Below are 22,422 nucleotides of genomic sequence, written 5' to 3'. Positions count from 1 at the left end.
TAATATGTGTGTGTGTAGGAATTAACTTATAACATTTATTAATATTAGTTAAGGTGGTTATATTCAATTAACTATCTCTCTAAATCTCCTAATATTAATTGTTATGTAACAAAGAAAATAAAAACTAAAGAAAACAAAGCTTAAGAAATCAATTGCAAAGAAAGAGATAAATTGCATCTTATAGAAAAAAGAAAAACATAATTAAAAAATAGAAAATTATTAGGGCTTATTCGGGCGGGCCAGGTTTGGCCCTAAAGGGCTCAAACGGGTCGGGCCGGGTTTCATTCTCATGGCACATACCCTACCCTATTTTAAAAAGGGTCGGGCCGGCCCGCCCTAATGTAAGGGCCCGGTCGGGCTTCGGCCTTACGGGCGGGGCGGGTTTAGGGCCTAAGGGCCAAATGATGACCCCTAAACCAACATATAAACACAAACGATTGAGACCAATTAAAGCCAAAATGCTTAGTTGCTTTGGTAAAGATTAACAGCAATCCATAAAGGTTGAAAGTTCTTTGCATAGTAACAGGAACACTAGCATCTTTCCAAACTTCCTTAGCCTTTTTGCAATCCCTAAAAAGATGAAGCATAGATTCATGCAGATGACTACAATTGGGTTTATCTGTCATCTGTCTTCTCAATCTATTTACATTAGTATTCAATCTACTTTGAACAAATTAATTATCATTTTTTTAATCAATTTAATCTGAAATATCTGTTATTCTCTTGGCCTGAATTTTTTTTGTCTTGGACATACATTTTTAGCCTCTATTATCACTTGATTTTTCTTTCTCTCACAATTTGACTTGGTATCGCTTAACCAACGTCATCTCCCACGAGGACTAATGGTTTTTTTTTTTTTTTTTTTTGGAGAAACGGATAAATCCATTAAAGGGACAAGCCCAAAGGGGGCCTCAACCCAGATAACAAATTAAAGTAGATAGAAACATCAAGCTCCACCTATCATATCAGACGAGGACCAATGGTTAGAAAACTTTAAAACACCTTTTTCTAGCTCTACGCATGGTTCATGACCATTGTCCCAACGACAAATCACGAGTCCGAATCTAGACGGAATATCCCTCCCGTTCAACCCCAAGTCATGACGCCGTCAAAGCGTCTCCTTGTTTTCCAAACCGCTCTACGTCGTCGTTTCATTCCCCACCCCTCGTAGGCTCCAAAAGCGACGCCGTTTCAAGCTATCCCCTCGGACACGTATCCATATCCTCGGCAACATCATTTCCTCGCCCATAAATACCCCCCGCCTTCTAACTTCTCTACTCTCACTCTAACTCTCTCTCTCTCTCTCTCTCTCTCTCGATCTCAAATCAACTTTAGCATCTTCAGATCGTTTCGTTTTCTTCATCTGAATCCATGGCGAAAGAACCAGCTCGCGTCCTAGTTACCGGAGCCGCAGGTACTGTAACGTTTTACTGTTCACTTCAATATTCAACTATCCACTTGAACTTCTTAGATCTACGATTTTCTTCTGAAACGAAGTTGTTTGTGCTCTTTAGCTTGTGATTTTTCATGTGTTTGATGCGCGTTTTAGATCTGCTGCTTGATTTTGTATGATACTGTTTGAGAGTGAGAGGATCGCTGAAGTAGTTACTAGATCGATGCTTCTAAATCGTGTAGTATGAATTTCAGTGAAGTGGATCTGGATTTTGATGAATTTGAATTTTGTTTTGGATTTGCAGGTCAAATCGGATATGCTCTTGTACCTATGATCGCTAGGGGAGTGATGCTCGGAGCTGACCAGCCCGTGATCCTTCACCTTCTTGATATCCCATTTGCTGCTGAGGCATTGAATGGTGTCAAGATGGAGTTGATCGATGCCGCTTTCCCTCTTCTCAAAGGTAGACATGAAATACTAAGTTGATGTATTCATAAAGTATGTATAGTATAGTATATAGTAATGTATAGTATATAGATACCGCAATCGTGGACTGATTTGATACTTGGATTGTTGCAGGTGTTGTTGCTACAACTGATGTTGTGGAGGCCTGCACCGGAGTCAACATTGCAGTCATGGTTGGTGGCTTCCCGAGGAAAGAGGGCATGGAAAGGAAAGATGTCATGTCAAAGAACGTTTCTATCTATAAGTCCCAAGCTTCTGCACTAGAGAAGTATGCAGCTGCTAACTGCAAGGTAATTGTCTTTCTCCCGAACGAGATTATTCTAGATGTGTTATTGAGTATGCTGTTGTTCTTGTTTAGGTATATTGTTATGGATTATGAATTTGTGCACCATTTAAAATCACAGCTCCGGTCATGTCAAATTGTAACTGATTCCCCAATTATATGTATGAAAGCTAAGTGTTGGAACCATGGCATGCATCTTGTCTGTTTTCAATGAAATCTTTTAGATTTTAATACGCGCACACACATATAATAAGGAATCCTGTAGATGCTTTGCAGATGCATCATTTTGAGTGTGGCCTGATCTGCTGTAGGGTGTGATTGACGACCCCTCTACTGGACAAATAGATTTGTTGGGTTGTTATTGCCCTATACAAACAAAATTAGGTACAGGTCTAATCAAGTGCTTAAGAGTATTTAGGTTCCTGTATAACATGTGTCCTCTGCGGAAGGGTTGTGAGTGAGCCCCCTCTGCAGAACAAATAGATTTATTGGGTTTTTATTGCCCTACACAACAAAAGCATCCTTAGAGTTGGGTCTAATGAATGGCGTAACACATATATTTACAAATTGCCATTATTGTAGGTTGCTTGTATCACATGAGGACCATTTTTGTAGTTTACAAATTCAAGTTGAAATTGGTATACTTACAAATTGCCATTTTGTTTCCTTTCTTTTGCAGGTTTTGGTTGTTGCTAATCCTGCAAACACCAACGCTTTGATCTTGAAGGAATTTGCACCATCAATTCCTGAGAAAAACATATCTTGCCTGACGAGACTGGACCATAACAGGGCATTGGGCCAGGTTTCAGAGAGATTGAATGTTCAAGTTTCTGATGTGAAAAATGTCATTATCTGGGGAAACCACTCATCATCTCAGTATCCTGATGTCAACCATGCAACTGTCAAGACACCATCTGGAGAGAAGCCCGTCCGTGGGCTTGTTGCTGATGATGCTTGGTATGAGGATGAAAAATTTTTCACTTCTAGCTTGTCCTTTTATTGTGTTACTTACCTTGCTCAAAACCTTCTGTGGTAGGTTGAATGGAGAATTCATTGCCACTGTTCAACAACGGGGTGCTGCAATTATCAAGGCCCGAAAGCTATCCAGTGCATTGTCAGCTGCTAGTTCTGCTTGTGATCACATCAGGGATTGGGTACTTGGAACCCCAGAGGTTTGTATTACTCTCTCATGTCTTCTACCTCATGTTATCATGTTTTGCAGATATATTCTAATAATGTTAAATATGCTTATGATTTATTTGACCTTACATTCAGGGCACTTGGGTTTCCATGGGTGTTTACTCTGATGGCTCGTACAATGTACCAGCTGGTCTCATTTACTCATTCCCAGTCACTTGCTGTAATGGAGATTGGAAGATTGTTCAGGGTAAGAGCATGCTCCTCCATCCCTTCACAGTTAAACCACATGTGAAATGTTTAGGGTTTTAATATCATTATGATCTACAATTGTGCAGGACTCCCTATTGATGAGTTCTCCAGGAAGAAGTTGGATGCGACCGCCGATGAGCTTTCAGAGGAGAAGGCCTTGGCATACACTTGCATCAATTAATCACCCTTTTGTATTTCTCAGTGTGGTTGTAACTTGGCATATACTTGCATCGGTGTCTGTCAAATGGAGGTAGGCTGAAGTTTTGAAATAATGCCATTGTTAAGGTAGAGAGAACTGTAATGATGGAGAGGCTGCTTCTCTGGATTTAGCTGTTGTTTTACCCATTATATATGCGGATATTTGACCTTTTTTCCGATTGTAATCGCATATTTGAATGTCATTGGGACTTGAAAATTATCCATATCTTCGTTGCTAGTTGATTATAATTTGTTATTGCCTCTGGTTATGTTGATGATTACCAAGATCCAAGCATGTCTGTACAATTTGTATGCGACTCAAATGATCTCATGCTGTAATTTTGCTGGGGCAGTGTCTGCAGTTTAGCTTACAAGTAAAATGGTTTTCTCTAAATGATATATGTGGGGATTTTGCGCCGTTCCCAGACACTCGTTTGAGCCATCGGGCAATCCCCGTAAGGAACAAGATCTCTAGGAGCGTAGAGCCTAAAACAAAAACTATTCACCAATCCATGGAATTCCTTCTACAAAAGTGCCTGCCTGTATCAAAATGACTGGAAACTTGCATTACGTGGGATGGCTTGATACGCCCTGTATCTGATTCACCTCTTTACTGTATTTAGGTAATTTATTACAAGTGTTACTTTTCTTTAATGACTATGGGGCTGGAAGGGTTGATTTTTTTTAGGGTAATCATTTTGGGAAATCTTCTTCTTGAGAGTCGTAGAGATTTAGAGGACATTAAACCGAGTCCGTAGACACATAGTACGCCAAAAACGGAGTTCGTGCGTGATAGTTATGGTTCAAAAACTAAACTTATTGCCAATGAGAGTTGGTTCAGTTGGCAAGGGTGGAATTGAAGTGTAAACCCACACAAGTTCGATCCTCGCTACTAACAATTTCTCATTTGGTAGGCAATCTAGAAAATGTTCTACATAATTCCATACCAATGGGCTGGGCTGGGATACTGGCCAGTTTCGTAAGTCCTATTGGGTTGAAGTCGTAGGTTTGCCCTGGCTCTGGTAGTGTAGAGAAGCCTCTATCTTACGTAAACTTTTTGTAACCAAAAAAAAAAAAAAAAAAAACTAAACTTATCGTTTCTGAAAAGGGATATAAAGAGGGACTTATCGAAAATGATAAGTCATTTTTCACCTCGGCCCAAATTAGAAACCCTACCCTCTCACGAGTGCGACTCGATCGGCGACTTAACCCAAATTGCATACTCACTTGAGTTCTCCGCCGTCCTAGCCTGTCGCACCGATCTCATTCGAACCAAATTGGAAAGATTGGCCAGCTTAACTCTGTCTGTGACGAATTTATACTATTATTAAGAGAAGAGGGTTTGTTAGCCAAAGTGAACGTGAAAATACTCAAATACTCTCACACCATAAATTATATTAAATTAATATTTAATAAATTAGGGATATAAATGTAATTAACAAAATAACATAAAAGTAAAAATAAGAAATAAAAAAAATATGGTGTGAGGGTATTTGAGTATTCTTAAAGTGAAATCACATGAAATCACTGTTTTTCATTGTTGTTTTTTTTTTTAGTAAAACCCACCACTAGGGTCAAAACTTTTCTCCACAGGACAAAATGATACCCAACTTTCAAAAGTGATTAAAATGATACCTAAATTTTTAAAAGTGGTCAAAATGATACCTAAATTTTTAAAAACAAATCAACTTGATACCTAACTTTCAAAAGTGATCAAAATGATACCTAAAGTTTTAAAAACAAATCAATTTGATACCTCAGTTTATTTTTTTAGGGCTAAATACTGGTTACTACTCTGTGGTTTAGGTTCAAAATCAATTCAGTCCCTGGACTTCTAATTTTATCAAAAACACCCTTGTACTTTCAATTTTGATCTAATAGGTCCAATTCATTAATATTCTGTTATGGGTTCAAGTTATAGTTGAATTATTTATTGAAAAACTATTTATTTGATAAATTTCTAATAGTGGGATTCACTCCAAAATTGACTATGCAGGCCACCTCAACACCACATCATAAAACATAGGCCATATATGAGTCACGTCACCAAGTTAAATGACTCAATTGTCGGAAGACTAACAAATTGGACCTATTAGATCAAAATTGAAAGTGCAGGAGTGTTCTTGATGAAATTAGAAGTTTAGGGACTGAATTGATTTTGGACCCAAACTAAGTAGTAGTCAGTATTTAGCCATTTTTTAAAACTTCTTTGTTAAATCAAATGCAAAATCAAGCACAAAAATTGAAGTGATTTGTGGTCAGAGGGTCATCAATCATCTATAACCCAATCTTCTTCTTCTATAGAATTAAAAAAAAATCTTCCATTCAATTTCAATTCTACCATCGATCGTAGAAACAAATAAAGTTCGGATGTTTCCCAACTTCTAAAGAAAAAAAGAAAAATGGGAAGAGAGAGAGAGAGGCAGAGATAGAAGAAGAAGAAGAAGAGAATTAACAAAGTAAAATAAAAAATAATTGAAAAATAGTTTTTTGTGTAAAATATTATTATAACCCCATAAAATAGTTTTTTGTATATTTCTTCTGCGGATAAGTACACCTATCCACAATCTACATTACCCTTACTTCCCCTACCCACTATCTGCAGATATCTAACACTATTTACATATATTAATTTTTTAGTAAAAAAAATTCTTGCACATACAGAATATGTGACTACAGACTAGTATATAATATTGGAAGTAGTCTTAGTTTTATATTCGCATATAAGATATTATCGATCTTTTACATATTTGGTTGCAACTATAATTCTATAAAAGCAAGCTGGTGAATATTCTAACTTTTTAGGAAAAAAAAAAAAAATTGTCGACATAGTCAATCTCACATCCATTGTACAAACGGTTCAAATCTTGATCCCAGTCACGTGCAGGCTCTTTAATCAAAAAATTTCTGCATACCATGGCACCAAGAATAAAAAGGTTAGTCCAATCGTCACTAGACATATCTGTTGTGTTTCATATCATTAATTAGACTCAATGTGGCGTATTAAATCAAAGTACAATCACTTGAGCTACTTCTTGGTAGAGAGCATATACCCTCTTCCGTTTTCTTTTTTTTTTTTTTAAAGGATTTTTACTTTTTGTATGTTTCATGACTAGGGTAGGGCGGCGGTAGGCCTATAGGTGTTGTTATTCTTGACAGAAACGAACGTTTTCCAGATAACTGCAGGAGGCATTGCAGATGCAAAGGACTGAAGTGCAACACCTTTCTGTGACACAAGAAGCAACAAAATACTGTAATATTTTAATTTCCTGCTATATACTATCATAGTTGGTAAAAAGTGGCACTGATATGCAGAGAGGAGAGGCATGGTATAGAGTGGTAACGATAAGCGTAAACATAATGCACTAGCAACTTATGCTAGAAAATGAATGACTTCAGTATTGAATGTTTGAGCAAGGTTACTTTACCTGAGCGCTTATCTAGTGTGCAAAAGCATCTAGCACACTTAAATTGCTTTTCTTGTACGATACTTGTTTACATGTACTACTCTATCTAAGAAAACGTTATTATCTGATTTAGAAAGAACAAAACTTTAGGCATAAGTATCAGGACACCACAGTATTATTCCTTAATTGGCTAGTTATAAAGGTCTTCTCTGTTCTTGTGTCTGTAGGTATGAGTAACCTCAAGTTAAGGACTTGCCGTCAAAATCTTATTACTCTTGTCAGAGTGTCTTTGCAAATCAATTTCTTTTTTCCATAAATTATTGCCTACAGACCTAGCCCATTCTTACATCAAAAACCTAACTTCTTTCTCATTCTCTTTAGTGGGTTCAGTAAGAAGCAGCAATCAAGACTTATTTTGAGGAACAGAAAGATATAACAGGCTACTTTTTTAGTAAGGCTCCAAGGACCATCAATGATTTCCTAAGACTAAGATCAGTTTAATATGTATGATCACATTGAACACAGACAATGCAGAGAGGTGAATGCTCCAGAAAATCAATTACCGGTCTTCTGGTTCTCTACACCTCCTTACGTAAGAGGTTCTCTCCAAACTCAGCCAAAAAAAAAAAAAAAAATTCAATTACATATACCACTCAGCAAATTCCCATCCTTAGCATAACTCTCACATACTTTAACATATACAACGAAACCACAAAATTTAATAATATGTCATAAGAATGAACTAATAACATTCTCTGAAAGTATCAAGTGTGTGCTCACTGTGGTGTGCTGAAGCTCCATTGTTGCTGAAACTTGATACTTCCGAGTCCATTATCTTTTTCATTCATATCCTAATCCCATATACACGTCTTACGTACCTTCGATATATGGTGTAGTATGTTGGCGGATATCCTACTAACAGTACTGATGCATTTTGAGAATGGAAAATGTTGTCCAACTGTATTCTCTATCTCTACAGCAAATGCTGTAGCTACCTAAGTAATTTTATAGATAGATTCCTTGAACTTTTTTGAAGAAATTTGCACAGCTCTCACTTGATCGTTGCCTCTTAATCAAGTTTCTGAGAGATCACTTGATATTTTGATAATCATGCCTACTAGTGCATTCCTTGCAGTTTGATCATTGCTTTTCCATGCGGCTCCCATAAAACCAATCCTCTCAGGTTTGAGCTTGCCATATATACTAGTATGCAGTTATAGTAACCTCCATCTACGATTGTTATGTGAAGTTTGCGTTCTATTGGATTATTAACTTTTCTTGAGTGTGGCTCTGTATTCATAGTCATGAAACATGCAGTCTCAGTTTTTTTTTTTTTAAAGGATTTTTACTTTTTGTTCAGATTCTGGTTTACCTCTTACTCCTTAGGACTTGAGAATTCCCAATTAAACCTAAACTTGGAGTCAAACAGCAAGGATCTGTTAGATTCTTTTCCTAATCGCAAAAGGTTAGTATTTTCCTAATACTATTGGCAAAAGAAACGTTTTTCCCTAATGCTGATAAGAATGGGCCGGGGGTCTTATTTTTATGATAACAGAGGCGGACACAGAGCTAACTAGAGACAGACCGACCGAGAGCCACTGCTGCAGCATTGAGTATTTACTTTAGCCAGATGGAGGTGATGATTGATGCTCTGGTCATTTGCGGTTGCTTAGTGTTTGGTGTTAGTGTGATCAAAAGGCTACTCTGTAGCAGACCCAGACCCTGGGAGACATTACCTGACGATGTCATGGGGATGGTTGTGCCGCACCTAAGTGTACGTGATCGTATACGATTAAGCAGTGTTTGCAAGTCTTGGAACACCATTCCTATGCGCAGAGATATCCCTAGTGCTCCACATCAACTCCCCTGGTTAATACTTCCTCAATGTTGCCATAAGAGCTTGAGCTTTTTCGACCTCTATGACGGCAAAGTTGGCAAGTTGGACCTGCCTGAACCAGTTCAAGGAGGGTGGTTTCAAGGATCTTCTAAAGGCTGGATGATCATGGTCATGGAGAAAGATCTGGATTCTACAATGTTTCTAGTAAATCCCATTTCAGGAGCCCAACACCAACTTCCATCTTTGAGAACGGTTCCATCTTTCCAAAATTTTGTAGAAACGACCGGATGGAAACCCTATGGTGCCTCCCGTTTCAGCTATTGCCTTGTGTTGTCCACCTCGGATATCACTTCAGAGCAATGTATGATTGCAGCTTTATTTGGAGACGGTGAAACATTGTGTTTGTGCAGACCTGGAGACACGACTTGGAGTATTTGCGAGGTATTAGATGCGAATGAGGTCATTATGGATTTATTGTTTTCTTCTGGCAAGCTATACGCCTTGGTTCTTAGTCGTGATAAGGATGGCTTTATGTCAGCTCCTCACACTTTAAGTTGTGGAGGTCATGCCGTGGAATTATATCTGGTCTATGATATAATGCCAAGATTCAGTCACCAGAATGAAGTATATGGGGACTATGTAGTCTATTTAAAAGCATCACTAGACTCACTTTTGATAGAGTCAGCAACCAATGGTGAAATATATTTGATCCATCAAATGCAAGATAAATTTATGAAATTGTATGATGACGAGAACCCCGAGGATGGTGGCGGTGGAGGTCAAGGTGAAGGCGGAGGAAATGAGGAGGAGGATTATGTTGAAGGCGGGGATGATGACAATGACTCTGACAATGAGGAACATGACAACTTGGAAGATAATGAGGATGGAGGAGATGATATCCATGACATGGATGACGACAATGAGGAACATGATCACAACTTGGAAGATAATGAGGATGGAGGAGATGGTATCCATGACACGGATGACGACAATGAGGAACATGACAACTTGGAAGATAATGAGGATAGAGGAGATGGTATCACTAGAGTTGAGGAAGAAGATCGTGACCTTAATGTATATTTGAGGACAAGTGCTTTTTATGTTTACAAGCTTCACCCAAAGGAGAAGAAGATTGTTAGTGCACGGTGCCTGGAGGATCAAGTATTGTTTTTGTCGGGCGCGGGTCAATTCTCCCTTCCTGCAAGAGAGATGTTGAAAGGAAATTGTATTTATTTTGCAACAAATAATCACTCGACTTTTCATCAGCGAGAATATATAAATCGAGAGCTTGGCATATTCAACTTGGATGACTCTTCTGTTAAGCGATCTTTCCCAAGCGTTAGGGTGTCCGTACGCTCTCGACTTAGTTGGTTTACTCCGATTTTACAGTGATGTCAAGAACTTTTATTTGCTCTACTTAAAGTATTCATTTTGTTTGTTTTCTTGCAACTCTTGTTCAGCAATAAGTAATAACTATTTTGTACCCAAAATTAAGTAATAACTCTATTTACATTTTCCATTAGTAGTTCTGGTTCGTGGTTTATTTATGTTTGCTTCTGGATGATTCTGTTGCCTTATGCCTACCACCAGACTTCATCTTGTTTTTGGAAGCAGGACATGATTCTCAAAACTAAGCCATATGGCCCCATAGCTTTGTGGCACGTGCCGTTTATAACATTATAAAATTACAAAGTAGCACAATTTGTTATTATAACATAGCTATTGCAATTTCTAATTATATTGTGATTGCAATCTCTAACATGAACGAATAAAACATAATAGCTACCATCTCTGTTAATTGAAGAACTAATAAAACACAACAGCGACCATCTTCTATTTGCATTGCGGTAGTTGGTATCAGTGTTGAGCACATATGAACATGGACTCTACATCTTCACAACCCAATGGGTATAAGGCTTTATGCTGTATGAGTCATTACCATTTAACCTGAATTTTAATGAAGCTCTACATATGGTTACTGCAACTTGAACACCTTGAAGAGTCTGTTTCTGTAAATAGATGAAGTTCTACCCGACCTGAGTTTCCTGTACACGTTATTACCTTTCACATTGCTTTGTTAAGTATTAGCACTAAGTTTTCACTTTTTAGTTTTTGATGTAAATTCTACATGTATTTACCCCTTTTTTTTTTTTTTTTCCTAAAAAGTGTTTCTTCTCAATGAATTCAAGTTATGAGATTTACCCTCTTTATAATTTGCTCACATGAGTTGGATTCGGTTTATGCTTAGAAGGGAATGACTCAGATATGTCAGATCTTTGGTGTCACATATATCATGCAAGTAACTTATGATACATAAGTTTGCATTCCCACTTTCTAATATATAAGTAATAACCTACTCCATCTTGTCTACAAAAAGCTAAATTTGTGACAGATGCATGGCACTGATTCACTTTTTTTCACATTAACGGTTAATAATACTTAATATAGCTTAAATATTACGTAAATAGATACTAATTAACTATGTATACACTTTCATGTGTTTACATTTTAGGAAGATGAAAAGAAAAATTCATTATTTCGGCCTCATCTCAAGTCACACATGAATGACACCATGTGCTAAACACTATTTTCCGTCTATGTCAGAAATATTTCTCTTCCAACTTTTAGAGTATCATTTTAAAAAAGTGTCGTAGCAAAAGATGACAAAAGATTATGTTACGATTAAAAAACCAAGTCAGAGATATATCCCGAGGCATCGAGCCCGCCATTCAGAAAATGTACCTATATTTGGTAAGAAAGTGCAGTTAAATAAATTTGACACAACGGTAAAAGATGCACAAAGCGAAGCTCCCCGCTTATGAAACGCCATCGTTTTGGTCCATTCCCGCTCTATAAATTGACATCCCCTCCCATTCCTCTGAAATTCAAATTTCAGATACTCTCTCTCTACCCTCTCCATTTCTCTCTATAAGATTTCCACTCTCCCGCAACCACCAAACGTCGCCGTTTCGTCAACCCAACCACAGAGAGCGAAGATGAAGTAAGTCACAGATTTGCAAACTCCTCTCTCTATTTGCTTCAATTCCGATCGTATAGGCGGTATAGCCTTGTTTCACTTTGGAATAACCTAACCTTTCTCTGCCTTGGTCCTCAGAGCCGAAGATCAAAGCCAGATGCAGCTCATCGAACGCGAAGACATCGACGATGAAGACGACCTCTTCGAAGTGATCGATAAGTGTAAGCTTCACAACCATTCAATTTCGCTTTACATACTTCAATTTTCGATTTCGATCATTTCGCACTGGTATTTGAATTTCTCGATGATCACAAAACTGCTTCGGTTTCCGAGCTGAACTGGATTTTCAGTCAATCTTCAAATTTCAGATGGATTTGCTTAGTTTTTTCTGGTTTCGTAGAAATTGAGTGTGTTTTGCTCACGATTTTAAAATTAGACTAAAACTATAAGCCAAATTTGCTTTGGAAGTGACTAAATCGGAGTTGTCATGGAGTGATGAGTTTTGTGTGCAGTGATTGCTCAGGGAATCAATGCCGGAGATGTTAAGAAGCTTCAGGACGCAGGGATCTACACCTGCAATGGTTTGATGATGCACACCAAGAAGGTATAGCTAATTTCACCTCTAATTTTTCTAAACTGTAAATGACTAAATGTTCTAGTTGGATTTCCTTACTGTGATTGTTGTTTGGTAGAACTTGACCGGAATTAAAGGCTTATCTGAGGCCAAAGTTGATAAGATTTGTGAAGCTGCTGAGAAGATAGTGGTTAGTGCTTAACCTTGCCATAATCTGAAATGTTTATCTAGATTTTCTGAAGTTTTTCGAGTGATAAGTTTCTTCTCGGTTTTCATTATTGTTTTTTCTTTTTCAGAACTTTGGATATATTACTGGGAGTGATGCTCTAACCAGAGTAAGTTTAAAGTTGTTTGTGGTTCTAAGCTGGCTTAAGTAAATGCAGTCTTGAAAATTAGTTAGTGTGGGGATGAATGTGAACCTCAGAAGTTGACTTTTGTTTTGGTGTATAGAGGAAGTCTGTGATTCGCATTACAACTGGGAGCCAAGCACTTGATGAACTGTTAGGCGGTAATCTTGTGCTATTAGTTATTCAATCTAACGTTTATTATGGTAGATAGTTTGTTATCATTTGATTCTGTTGTTAATAAATTGCAGGTGGGGTTGAAACTCTAGCAATCACAGAAGCCTTTGGGGAATTTAGGTGAGCATTGTTTCTTTGAGTATCACTGGTGTCCATAACCTGAAATGTTTCTTTGAGTATCACTGTTGTCCATTGCTTGTATTAAACCTAAGCACTGATTTCAGGTCTGGGAAAACACAGCTTGCACACACACTCTGCGTAACTACACAGGTTTGTCTCTCTCCTTAAGTTGTGACTGTCTTAGCGTACTGAAAATCATGCCATCATTGTGCAAAATTCTGTTGTGGTCTTTCTCTAAAAGTCTGGCATTTGAGTAGTGAAATGTTAAGTTTACATTGACTGTGATTTCCAGCCATCTTGCATATCATTCAGTTTGATTGACAGAGAAATTATACACCATTAAGAACCATGTTGCCGAAAAAGTGATAATTGTGGGTTTTGGACTGCTGCAATGCCATGCCAAGTAAAGTTGAATGCCAATACTGCTTTTACAACTGTGCATCCCATATCTGGTCTTTCTCGCATAATAAACTAGTGGCTAGCCAAAGATTTCCATACTGAAACATGCAGTTTGATTCAAATACCACATTCTATACATCAAACCTTGCTGACTGAGCTTGTTTGCTACTTTTCAGCTTCCTATTAACATGCATGGAGGGAATGGAAAGGTTGCTTACATTGATACTGAGGGAACTTTGTATCCTTTTTCTTTGTCCATCCTAACTAATGTTTCATGTAGCTTTTTATCAACAAAGGATGACCAAGAATTATCTTCATCAATACCACCAATATAAGAATGTTTTCTTCTTAACTAAGTGCACTTGCAGCCGGCCTGAACGAATAATACCTATAGCTGAAAGATTTGGCTTGGACCCAGGAGCTGTCCTCGATAATGTAATCCTCAATCTAACATACACTTTCAGTTGAACAAATGATAGTTTGATACATGACTGTGAACTAACCTTGACATTTTCTGTGACTGCATAAAGATTGTTTATGCTCGTGCTTTTACATACGAGCATCAGTATAATCTGCTTCTTGGTCTAGCTGCAAAAATGGCTGAAGAGCCATTCAGACTTCTGGTAAAGACTTCAGTACTTTACTTGCCAGAACTCTGTTATGGTACAAGTATCAGATTGACTTCTATGTGTTCATGTTTTTCAGATTGTGGACTCAGTAATTGCTCTATTTCGTGTTGATTTTACTGGGAGAGGAGAGCTTGCAGATCGCCAGGTCAGTTTCACAGATTCCCTGCAATACATAGGCTCATATTACTATCATTTAGATCTTTCAGACCAAATAAAATATACACTCATTTAAATCTTATGTCCTTCCTCTTTATTTTTCTTCTTCAGCAAAAACTTGCACAGATGCTTTCCCGATTAATAAAGATTGCTGAGGAATTCAATGTCGCTGTCTATATGACCAACCAAGGTAATTGGTCATGGACCAAATTCAAAGACCCTTTTGAGCTCAATCATGGATCATTTTTGAAAGTGTAGTTCTTGAGTGGATCTTATAGTAATTTGATGCATGTAAGTTAGAGGCTCACAGTGAATCCGATTACCATGCAGTGATAGCTGACCCCGGTGGTGGAGTGTTCATATCTGATCCAAAGAAACCAGCAGGAGGTCATGTGCTTGCCCATGCAGCAACCATAAGGCTCATGTTTAGAAAAGGCAAAGGAGAACAGCGCGTCTGCAAGGTGTTTGATGCCCCAAACCTGCCTGAGGCTGAAGCAATATCCTTCTCATTTGCTTTTGCTTTATACTTTATGACTTTTATCATTACCTGCACCATCCTATAACTGAGACTGCATGTTTCATGACTAGGGTAGGCCTATAGGTGTTGTTATTCTTGACAGAAACGAACGTTTTCCAGATAACTGCAGGAGGCATTGCAGATGCAAAGGACTGAAGTGCAACACCTTTCTGTGACACAAGAAGCAACAAAATACTGTAATATTTTAATTTCCTGCTATATACTATCATAGTTGGTAAAAAGTGGCACTGATATGCAGAGAGGAGAGGCATGGTATAGAGTGGTAACGATAAGCGTAAACATAATGCACTAGCAACTTATGCTAGAAAATGAATGACTTCAGTATTGAATGTTTGAGCAAGGTTACTTTACCTGAGCGCTTATCTAGTGTGCAAAAGCATCTAGCACACTTAAATTGCTTTTCTTGTACGATACTTGTTTACATGTACTACTCTATCTAAGAAAACGTTATTATCTGATTTAGAAAGAACAAAACTTTAGGCATAAGTATCAGGACACCACAGTATTATTCCTTAATTGGCTAGTTATAAAGGTCTTCTCTGTTCTTGTGTCTGTAGGTATGAGTAACCTCAAGTTAAGGACTTGCCGTCAAAATCTTATTACTCTTGTCAGAGTGTCTTTGCAAATCAATTTCTTTTTTCCATAAATTATTGCCTACAGACCTAGCCCATTCTTACATCAAAAACCTAACTTCTTTCTCATTCTCTTTAGTGGGTTCAGTAAGAAGCAGCAATCAAGACTTATTTTGAGGAACAGAAAGATATAACAGGCTACTTTTTTAGTAAGGCTCCAAGGACCATCAATGATTTCCTAAGACTAAGATCAGTTTAATATGTATGATCACATTGAACACAGACAATGCAGAGAGGTGAATGCTCCAGAAAATCAATTACCGGTCTTCTGGTTCTCTACACCTCCTTACGTAAGAGGTTCTCTCCAAACTCAGCCAAAAAAAAAAAAAAAAAATTCAATTACATATACCACTCAGCAAATTCCCATCCTTAGCATAACTCTCACATACTTTAACATATACAACGAAACCACAAAATTTAATAATATGTCATAAGAATGAACTAATAACATTCTCTGAAAGTATCAAGTGTGTGCTCACTGTGGTGTGCTGAAGCTCCATTGTTGCTGAAACTTGATACTTCCGAGTCCATTATCTTTTTCATTCATATCCTAATCCCATATACACGTCTTACGTACCTTCGATATATGGTGTAGTATGTTGGCGGATATCCTACTAACAGTACTGATGCATTTTGAGAATGGAAAATGTTGTCCAACTGTATTCTCTATCTCTACAGCAAATGCTGTAGCCACCTAAGTAATTTTATAGATAGATTCCTTGAACTTTTTTGAAGAAATTTGCACAGCTCTCACTTGATCGTTGCCTCTTAATCAAGTTTCTGAGAGATCACTTGATATTTTGATAATCATGCCTACTAGTGCATTCCTTGCAGTTTGATCATTGCTTTTCCATGCGGCTCCCATAAAACCAATCCTCTCAGGTTTGAGCTTGCCATATATACTAGTATGCAGTTATAGTAACCTCCATCTACGATTGTTATGTGAAGTTTGCGTTCTATTGGATTATTAACTTTTCTTGAGTGTGGCTCTGTATTCATAGTCTGAAATCAAGTCTCTTCTAGTGTTGGCTACTTCTGAATTTAGATGCTTGCCTGCAAATGATAAACGATAAATTGCTTTTACAGTACCTGGTCTTAAAACTTTTTTTATTTAGTCCTTCGAATTAATTGCTGAGGTGAGGCATTCTTTGGTGAATGAAGAAGTATATACAAGAATTAAATTTGGTGTTTAATTTCAAGTCTTTATTGTCTTCTCAAGCAGTTAAAATTTTATGGTAGTTGCGATACTCACTCATAATTAGTAATTGCATAGACTAGCTTCCCCATTCTGTTATTTCCTGTCTGGTATAGAGTATAGGACAACTAGACGGTTAGTAATTGCCGACCCATATTACTAATTTCCGTTACTTCAACATGTCCTTTTAGAGGCTTATTGGTAAATCTCATTGTTGTGCAGTGATAGCTGACCCCAGCGGCGGAGTGTTCATATCTGATCCAAAGAAGCCAGCCGGAGTGACCTTAAGTTTCTTGCTAAGTCTTTGACGAGTGACGACTTACTGTAATCCGATTTTCTCGTTGTGAATCGATAGCTATAGATTGTAACCAGTCATCCCCAAGTCACAACTTCGTTGTTCTTCTTCAAAGTAATAACTCTCTCTTTGGGTTGGTGCGTTCAGTAAGAAGCAGCTATCAAGACTAGGTGATATATAGTATGAGGACAAACTTAAACAGTATGACTCCAACGTCCACTAAAAATAAAGATTTGAGCTTAGAATATATGTGTGAATGGTCACATAAAAATAAAATTTTTTGGTTCTCGTAGCAAGACTTAGAATTATGTAATATGAATGGTCACATAAAATGAAGACATTTGATGAGCATGTGATTGACGTATAGAGACTGACACTGAGGACTGAGGAGTAAGGACCAAAAGCTTTTAGCCACATTTTGGATCAGTGGTGTATAGCTGTGTTCAAACTGATATAGTCCACACTACATTTTTGATGACCCGAAATTCATGCACATATATTGGACTTATTGTTCAGACCTGTCTAGCATACATTACCGTCAACATGATTCTTAGACTAGTGGCGATCAGTTTATATCATGAGATTTAATTATATGGTATTTTTGCATCGAAATCATGTTTAATTTAAGTCTTCATTTGTTTTTTGGTTATGATCGTTATATAATTGTGGTCTGATCCAAATATGGCGATTGGTGACATTTCAATAGCATTTCACCCAACTCTAGTAGTGGATGCCATGGCTATGATTGGTTAAAGCTAGGAGCCTAGCTGTGTTCCTCAGCCCTCAACAAGGCCAGTCCTGAGGGCTGCCGCTTGAGGCAGCTGTCTCGGGCCACTGGTCTTTGCGGGCCTCCGAGGTTTAATTTGTTTTTATATATTATGCTTGTTTTGCTTCAACAAGCAAAGTAAATCATCTTGCACCAGCGGTAGCATTGTTATTCTCACTACATCACCACCCAGGTTCGACCCTTGGCGCTAACATTCCACTATTTTTGTTTCTTTTTAATGAATTCACTAAATTGAGTCAATGATTTCTCCTTTCCTCACAACTGGGTCGGCCCTTGGCTCTGACCTTTCACTTTTTTTTTTCTTTTCCTTTCAATGAATTAAGTCAATAACTTTCTCCTTTTCCTTTTCTTCTAACACATTGCGGCCCAGTTTTCCTAATCCTTTTTCATATAAATAATTTTGTATTTCAAAAGTTTATGTATGAATAAAAATTAAATATTTTTGTTTAATTTATTTTAATCAAGACACATGTTATTTCTTTATTTATTTTGTTTTCTCAATTGAGTTCAAAATACATGAGAGGCCACATTTTAATTCTTCGTCTCAGGTCGTTAGAATCTCAGGACCGGCCCTGGCCCTCAATGCCATAGTAGATTTTGTTAGAGGAGAAAAATAGAGCTTACTCATTCCTATATGACTTTTATAGATGCGATTCAACAGTCTTTTATCAATGACGAATCAACATCCTTTGCTTCGCCTGATTTCTCATACATTTGAGCAAACATCTTGCTTCCACTAAGGAAATTAGCAAACCAACAAAGATACTAGACAATTTAGTGGGTGTATTGCATATTAAGCGAGAGCTATTACTTTGACAAACTCAAATCTAGCTAGCTACAACTGCTGTTGTTAAACGCACATTGTCTAGACAAAGGAGCAAGTCATCACTCTCTTTTTTTCATAAAAGGTCACCTCTCGTCCATCTTACTAAAAAGCGATCTTTGCAAAAATGCAATTTCTTAAATGAAAAAAACCAGGCATAAATGGTCCAAACTACATAAATCTTTGTGTGCATTAGGTTGAAAATTCACACCTTTCTGCATCTTTTTTTTTTGGATGAACAAGATTTTGTCATCCAACAAGTAATATTCAAATTTAATCCTCCAGCACAAAAGCAATTCATCTTTCATAACTAGAGCATGATCAAACAAATTGTTGCAAAACCAATTGGTGCACGTAATTACATAAGATTTGATGCATTTGGTAGAAAACATAAAACTCAATTACATCATTTTCTTCGTCTTTATCGTCATCGTTACATAATCTTGATGACCATACTAATCTAGAGAACAATAAACTTGATTGATTGATGGAAAGCTTAGAAAATGCAGGATCGGAGGAGAATTACCAACTGAATCACTCAAATCTAACTAGGTCCATATACAAAATTTTTCTCAAGTATTTATGTCTCTCCCTTTATTCTTTTCAGTCTTTTGTAGACTATATGTCCTCGATCTATAGCTTGTTCATCAGTGCTTCAAATTCAAGCTTTTGGACAAGGTGACAACTTTTTGTCCCACATCGGAATTTCCATGCCTACTAATGTTAATGTACGGTCAATTCGAGATACCATGTTTAAACTACTCCTCTAACCGCCAAATAAAATAACTAAGAAAGAAATAATTCAAAACTCTGGTAGTTCTGGTGTGTCCCCATAGCCAGCTTTGATGAAAAGGTCGTACCAAAAGTCCATGCCATCATCAATGTTTGAAGGGAGTAGAAGTTGCAGTTGTGCTTGATCATTTGTGCCCTCCAAAAACTCTAATTGGTTGTCTCCGGAATTGTCAGCTGAAAGTGCCTCTGACCAGAAACTGTCATCGATTTCGAGGAAGGTTGCATCCAACTCGATCTTTTCATCTTTGATCATGTTCTGACCGGTTGCGGCCGAGGCTTCAGTGACTGATGAAAAATCATCACTAGAACTTGGTTGTGGTGACATTGATGCATGACTTGTTGGACTCTCAAAATTCACATCTCCTGGCTCCGCATATCGGCTTGTGAGATTCGAAGTGCTACATGTTGGTGATGTGGTGTTATTATGTTTGAGTAGTCTCTTCTTCAAGTGGGTATGCCATACATTTTTTATTTCATTATCAGTTCTTCCTGGCAATCTTGCTGCGATTGCTGACCATCTGAAAATAAAAGAAATATATGTGATTAAATTATGTGCATGAGTTTGGCACTTTGTTATGCAAGTACAAAAGTATATGCTTATATATGTATATACCATATATATTTGAATATGACTAGAGCAGCTTGTGACTAGTATGACACAAAAACTAGGACAGATATTAGTTATTTACTGCATGAATTCATCTGTATTCCATAATTTTTATCGCTGTTGCTTCAAATATACAGAATCTTTGAGTTCTTCAATTGCTATTCTTTATTACATAGAACCAGTCGCCTTTGTTTGTATGCTCGAAAATGGATCTAATTCATCTTCTTTGCAATAACATTTGGGGTCAAGCTAGCTACTGATCCTTTACTTCAAAGCAATGTTTGTCTCTAGCTAGCCTTAACTTTGATTCATAATTTATATACTTGTTCATGTTGAAATTTCATTTTCGCAAAAGGGTATGGCATGTTTTTCAGAAGTTCAGTAAAGTTTCATGCAAAACTAAGTGTTAAGCATTGTATGCATACCTGTTACCAAGCATTTCATGCAGATTGATGATGGCATCTTCTTCTTCTCTAGTGAAGTTTCCTCTCTTGATATCCGGCCGCAGATAGTTTATCCACCGGAGTCTGCAGCTTTTCCCACATCTCAACAAGCCTAAAAGAAAGAACAATAAGCGAAAAAGTACGAGTCGAAAGCTTAAACAACTCATCGATAACTTTGTTTGGAGCTGGCTAGCTAGAGAAACCCAGATAGCGAGGAAATTGTAATTACCAGCATGCTTGGGCAGAGCTCGCCAATTTCCATGACCGTAATTTTGGATGTAGGAGATGAGAATCTGGTCTTCTTCAGTAGTCCATGGCCCCTTCTTCAACCCCATTTTCTCGCAGCAAGGAGCTCTCACCATGTTTTCTGGTTTGAGTGAAAGAAGGAATGAAGAACTATTTTACTCTATTCCGAACGATGAGAGAGTGCTTCGTTTGAGTTTCAGCTCAATATTTTTTGAGGGCTTGGCTGTCTATTTATCCTACCTCTGTTTTTTTTTTGGTCGAAGATCCTAGCACTATTCAAAAGTTGTTTGAATGGAGACCAAAGACAAATGAGAAAGAATCTCGCTCTAGTCAAAAGCAAAAGCAATTTCCAGGAAGGAGCTCACAGCTATAGGATCCCTATTAATTATTTGAAATATCTAAACTAATTAAGCAACTCATATTTTATATATCGAGTTGCAGACTTCAAGGTTTGTCATATAGTGACTAGTAAATGGTACGCCAATTAAGGACGTGCAACAAACACAAAATCTGGTCCATGATCTCATATGAGAATGAATATGTTAATATGTCAGCCTGTGACGTTAGACACTTGAAGTAGCCAAAATGTATAGTAGAGCCTTTGACAATAACCCTTTTGCTTCATTGATTTGATCTGTAGTACACAAGTACTCCTGAAATGTTACTGAAAATGGTTGATACATATTAGTATATGGTGGAATACTTGCTCTGCATAATCCATATACAGTTTTAGCTGTCAAATGCGTCAAAGAAAAGCTTATTTGCCAGACACTACTCAGACCTTATGCAGCTGTGTTATTAGCTAGGTACCAGTGTGTTCCCTAGCTCCCATTAGGCCGGCTAAGAGTTTTGTACCTGTTTGTGCATTTTTTGTCTACCTTGGTTTTGCCCTTTTGGAGTCGTTACTTCCATTATCCGGCAGATGTTTTCAATGTTCACCAATTAGCTACTAACATATGAATTATATATTTTCTTTTAATGTTGGATGATCTCTCAGGTTAAAATCGAATCTCGCTCGAGATTAAATTAGAAACAGAGTTAAAGTCATAAAAAATAAAAAATATGCAAGAAAATCGATCAAGAGACTCCTAGAACATACCGATTAAATTTAACATGACAATTTATATGAGTAAACTATATACGTAAAGAAATCTCATTTTGTGTCCTCGATAGCATGCTTCTTAATGGCAAGTTAAAGACTTTAAGATTTTCTTAAATCAAAAGGACAATGCTATGTGACCAAAAGAAAGAGTCTACTATGTATTTCCATGGACTATCTCCATTCTCAATGCAATGATGAACTGGTGTGAACTGCGTGTATCAATTTTGAACTTCTGTTTCTCATTAAAAATAAATAAATAAATAACTTCTGATATGAGTATGAGGGGTAGACTCTTTATAATAGGGATTTTAATGTTTTAGTTCTATATTTGACAAATTGGTTAATTTCAAACATTTAGAACCACAAGTTGCATTTATTTAAATGGGTCAATTCTCAGTAATCATAAGTTCATAACCAAGTCAACAAATTCACAATACAAATCAATTTGCTTGTTGGGTTTTATCTGTTATTCCAACTATTCCAATTTGCAATCATTATTTACTCATCAACACATATAATAGTATAATGCTAACTATGCGCTTATAAATCTAATTTTGCAATAACAAAATTGAACAAAAAAAAAAGTGGATCATACACCATTGTCCTTTCTATCA

At 37.2% G+C, this 22,422-nt stretch overlaps 4 protein-coding genes across 5 annotated transcripts; 3 read left to right on the top strand and 1 right to left on the bottom strand.

Moving 5' to 3' along the window:
• The first annotated feature begins 1,251 nt into the window (after positions 1-1,251).
• On the top strand, positions 1,252-3,977 carry LOC112198066 (malate dehydrogenase). The gene is made up of 7 exons (XM_024339084.2): positions 1,252-1,414; positions 1,698-1,856; positions 1,973-2,148; positions 2,821-3,098; positions 3,178-3,313; positions 3,417-3,528; positions 3,617-3,977. Exons 1-7 carry the CDS (start codon positions 1,372-1,374, stop codon positions 3,709-3,711), a joined length of 999 nt encoding a protein of 332 aa, XP_024194852.1. The 5' UTR covers positions 1,252-1,371; the 3' UTR covers positions 3,712-3,977.
• A 4,547-nt stretch (positions 3,978-8,524) lies between these two features.
• LOC112199990 lies at positions 8,525-10,364 on the top strand. Its single transcript, XM_024340987.2, has 2 exons — positions 8,525-8,600; positions 8,691-10,364. The coding sequence occupies exon 2, from the start codon at positions 8,766-8,768 to the stop codon at positions 10,362-10,364; it is 1,599 nt and encodes a 532-aa protein (XP_024196755.1). The 5' UTR covers positions 8,525-8,600; positions 8,691-8,765.
• A 1,498-nt stretch (positions 10,365-11,862) lies between these two features.
• Positions 11,863-17,359, top strand: LOC112197814 (meiotic recombination protein DMC1 homolog). Of its 2 annotated transcripts, XM_024338694.1 has the most exons (16): positions 11,863-11,973; positions 12,088-12,170; positions 12,462-12,553; positions 12,642-12,713; positions 12,820-12,858; positions 12,974-13,031; positions 13,119-13,164; positions 13,269-13,314; positions 13,740-13,801; positions 13,932-13,998; positions 14,094-14,186; positions 14,269-14,337; positions 14,460-14,538; positions 14,679-14,845; positions 14,977-15,062; positions 16,936-17,359. In XM_024338694.1, exons 1-15 carry the CDS (start codon positions 11,969-11,971, stop codon positions 15,019-15,021), a joined length of 1,023 nt encoding a protein of 340 aa, XP_024194462.1. In that variant the 5' UTR covers positions 11,863-11,968; the 3' UTR covers positions 15,022-15,062; positions 16,936-17,359. The 2 variants fall into 2 exon arrangements, with proteins under 2 accessions (XP_024194462.1, XP_024194460.1); XM_024338692.2 differs by lacking the exon at positions 16,936-17,359 and having other exon boundaries at positions 14,977-15,339.
• Positions 17,360-18,963: 1,604 nt separating this feature from the next.
• LOC112197815 (transcription factor MYB14) lies at positions 18,964-20,935 on the bottom strand. Its single transcript, XM_024338695.2, has 3 exons — positions 20,690-20,935; positions 20,443-20,572; positions 18,964-19,928 (listed from the first exon to the last, which is right to left on the bottom strand). The coding sequence occupies exons 1-3, from the start codon at positions 20,820-20,822 to the stop codon at positions 19,421-19,423; spliced, it is 771 nt and encodes a 256-aa protein (XP_024194463.1). The 5' UTR covers positions 20,823-20,935; the 3' UTR covers positions 18,964-19,420.
• Between the last annotated feature and the right edge of the window lie 1,487 nt (positions 20,936-22,422).

This window comes from Rosa chinensis, chromosome 4 (assembly GCF_002994745.2).
Source record: "Rosa chinensis cultivar Old Blush chromosome 4, RchiOBHm-V2, whole genome shotgun sequence".
Lineage (NCBI taxonomy): Eukaryota > Viridiplantae > Streptophyta > Magnoliopsida > Rosales > Rosaceae > Rosa > Rosa chinensis.
The sequence above is the reverse complement of the archived record's forward strand: the minus strand, read 5'-3'. Positions and strand labels throughout refer to the sequence as shown.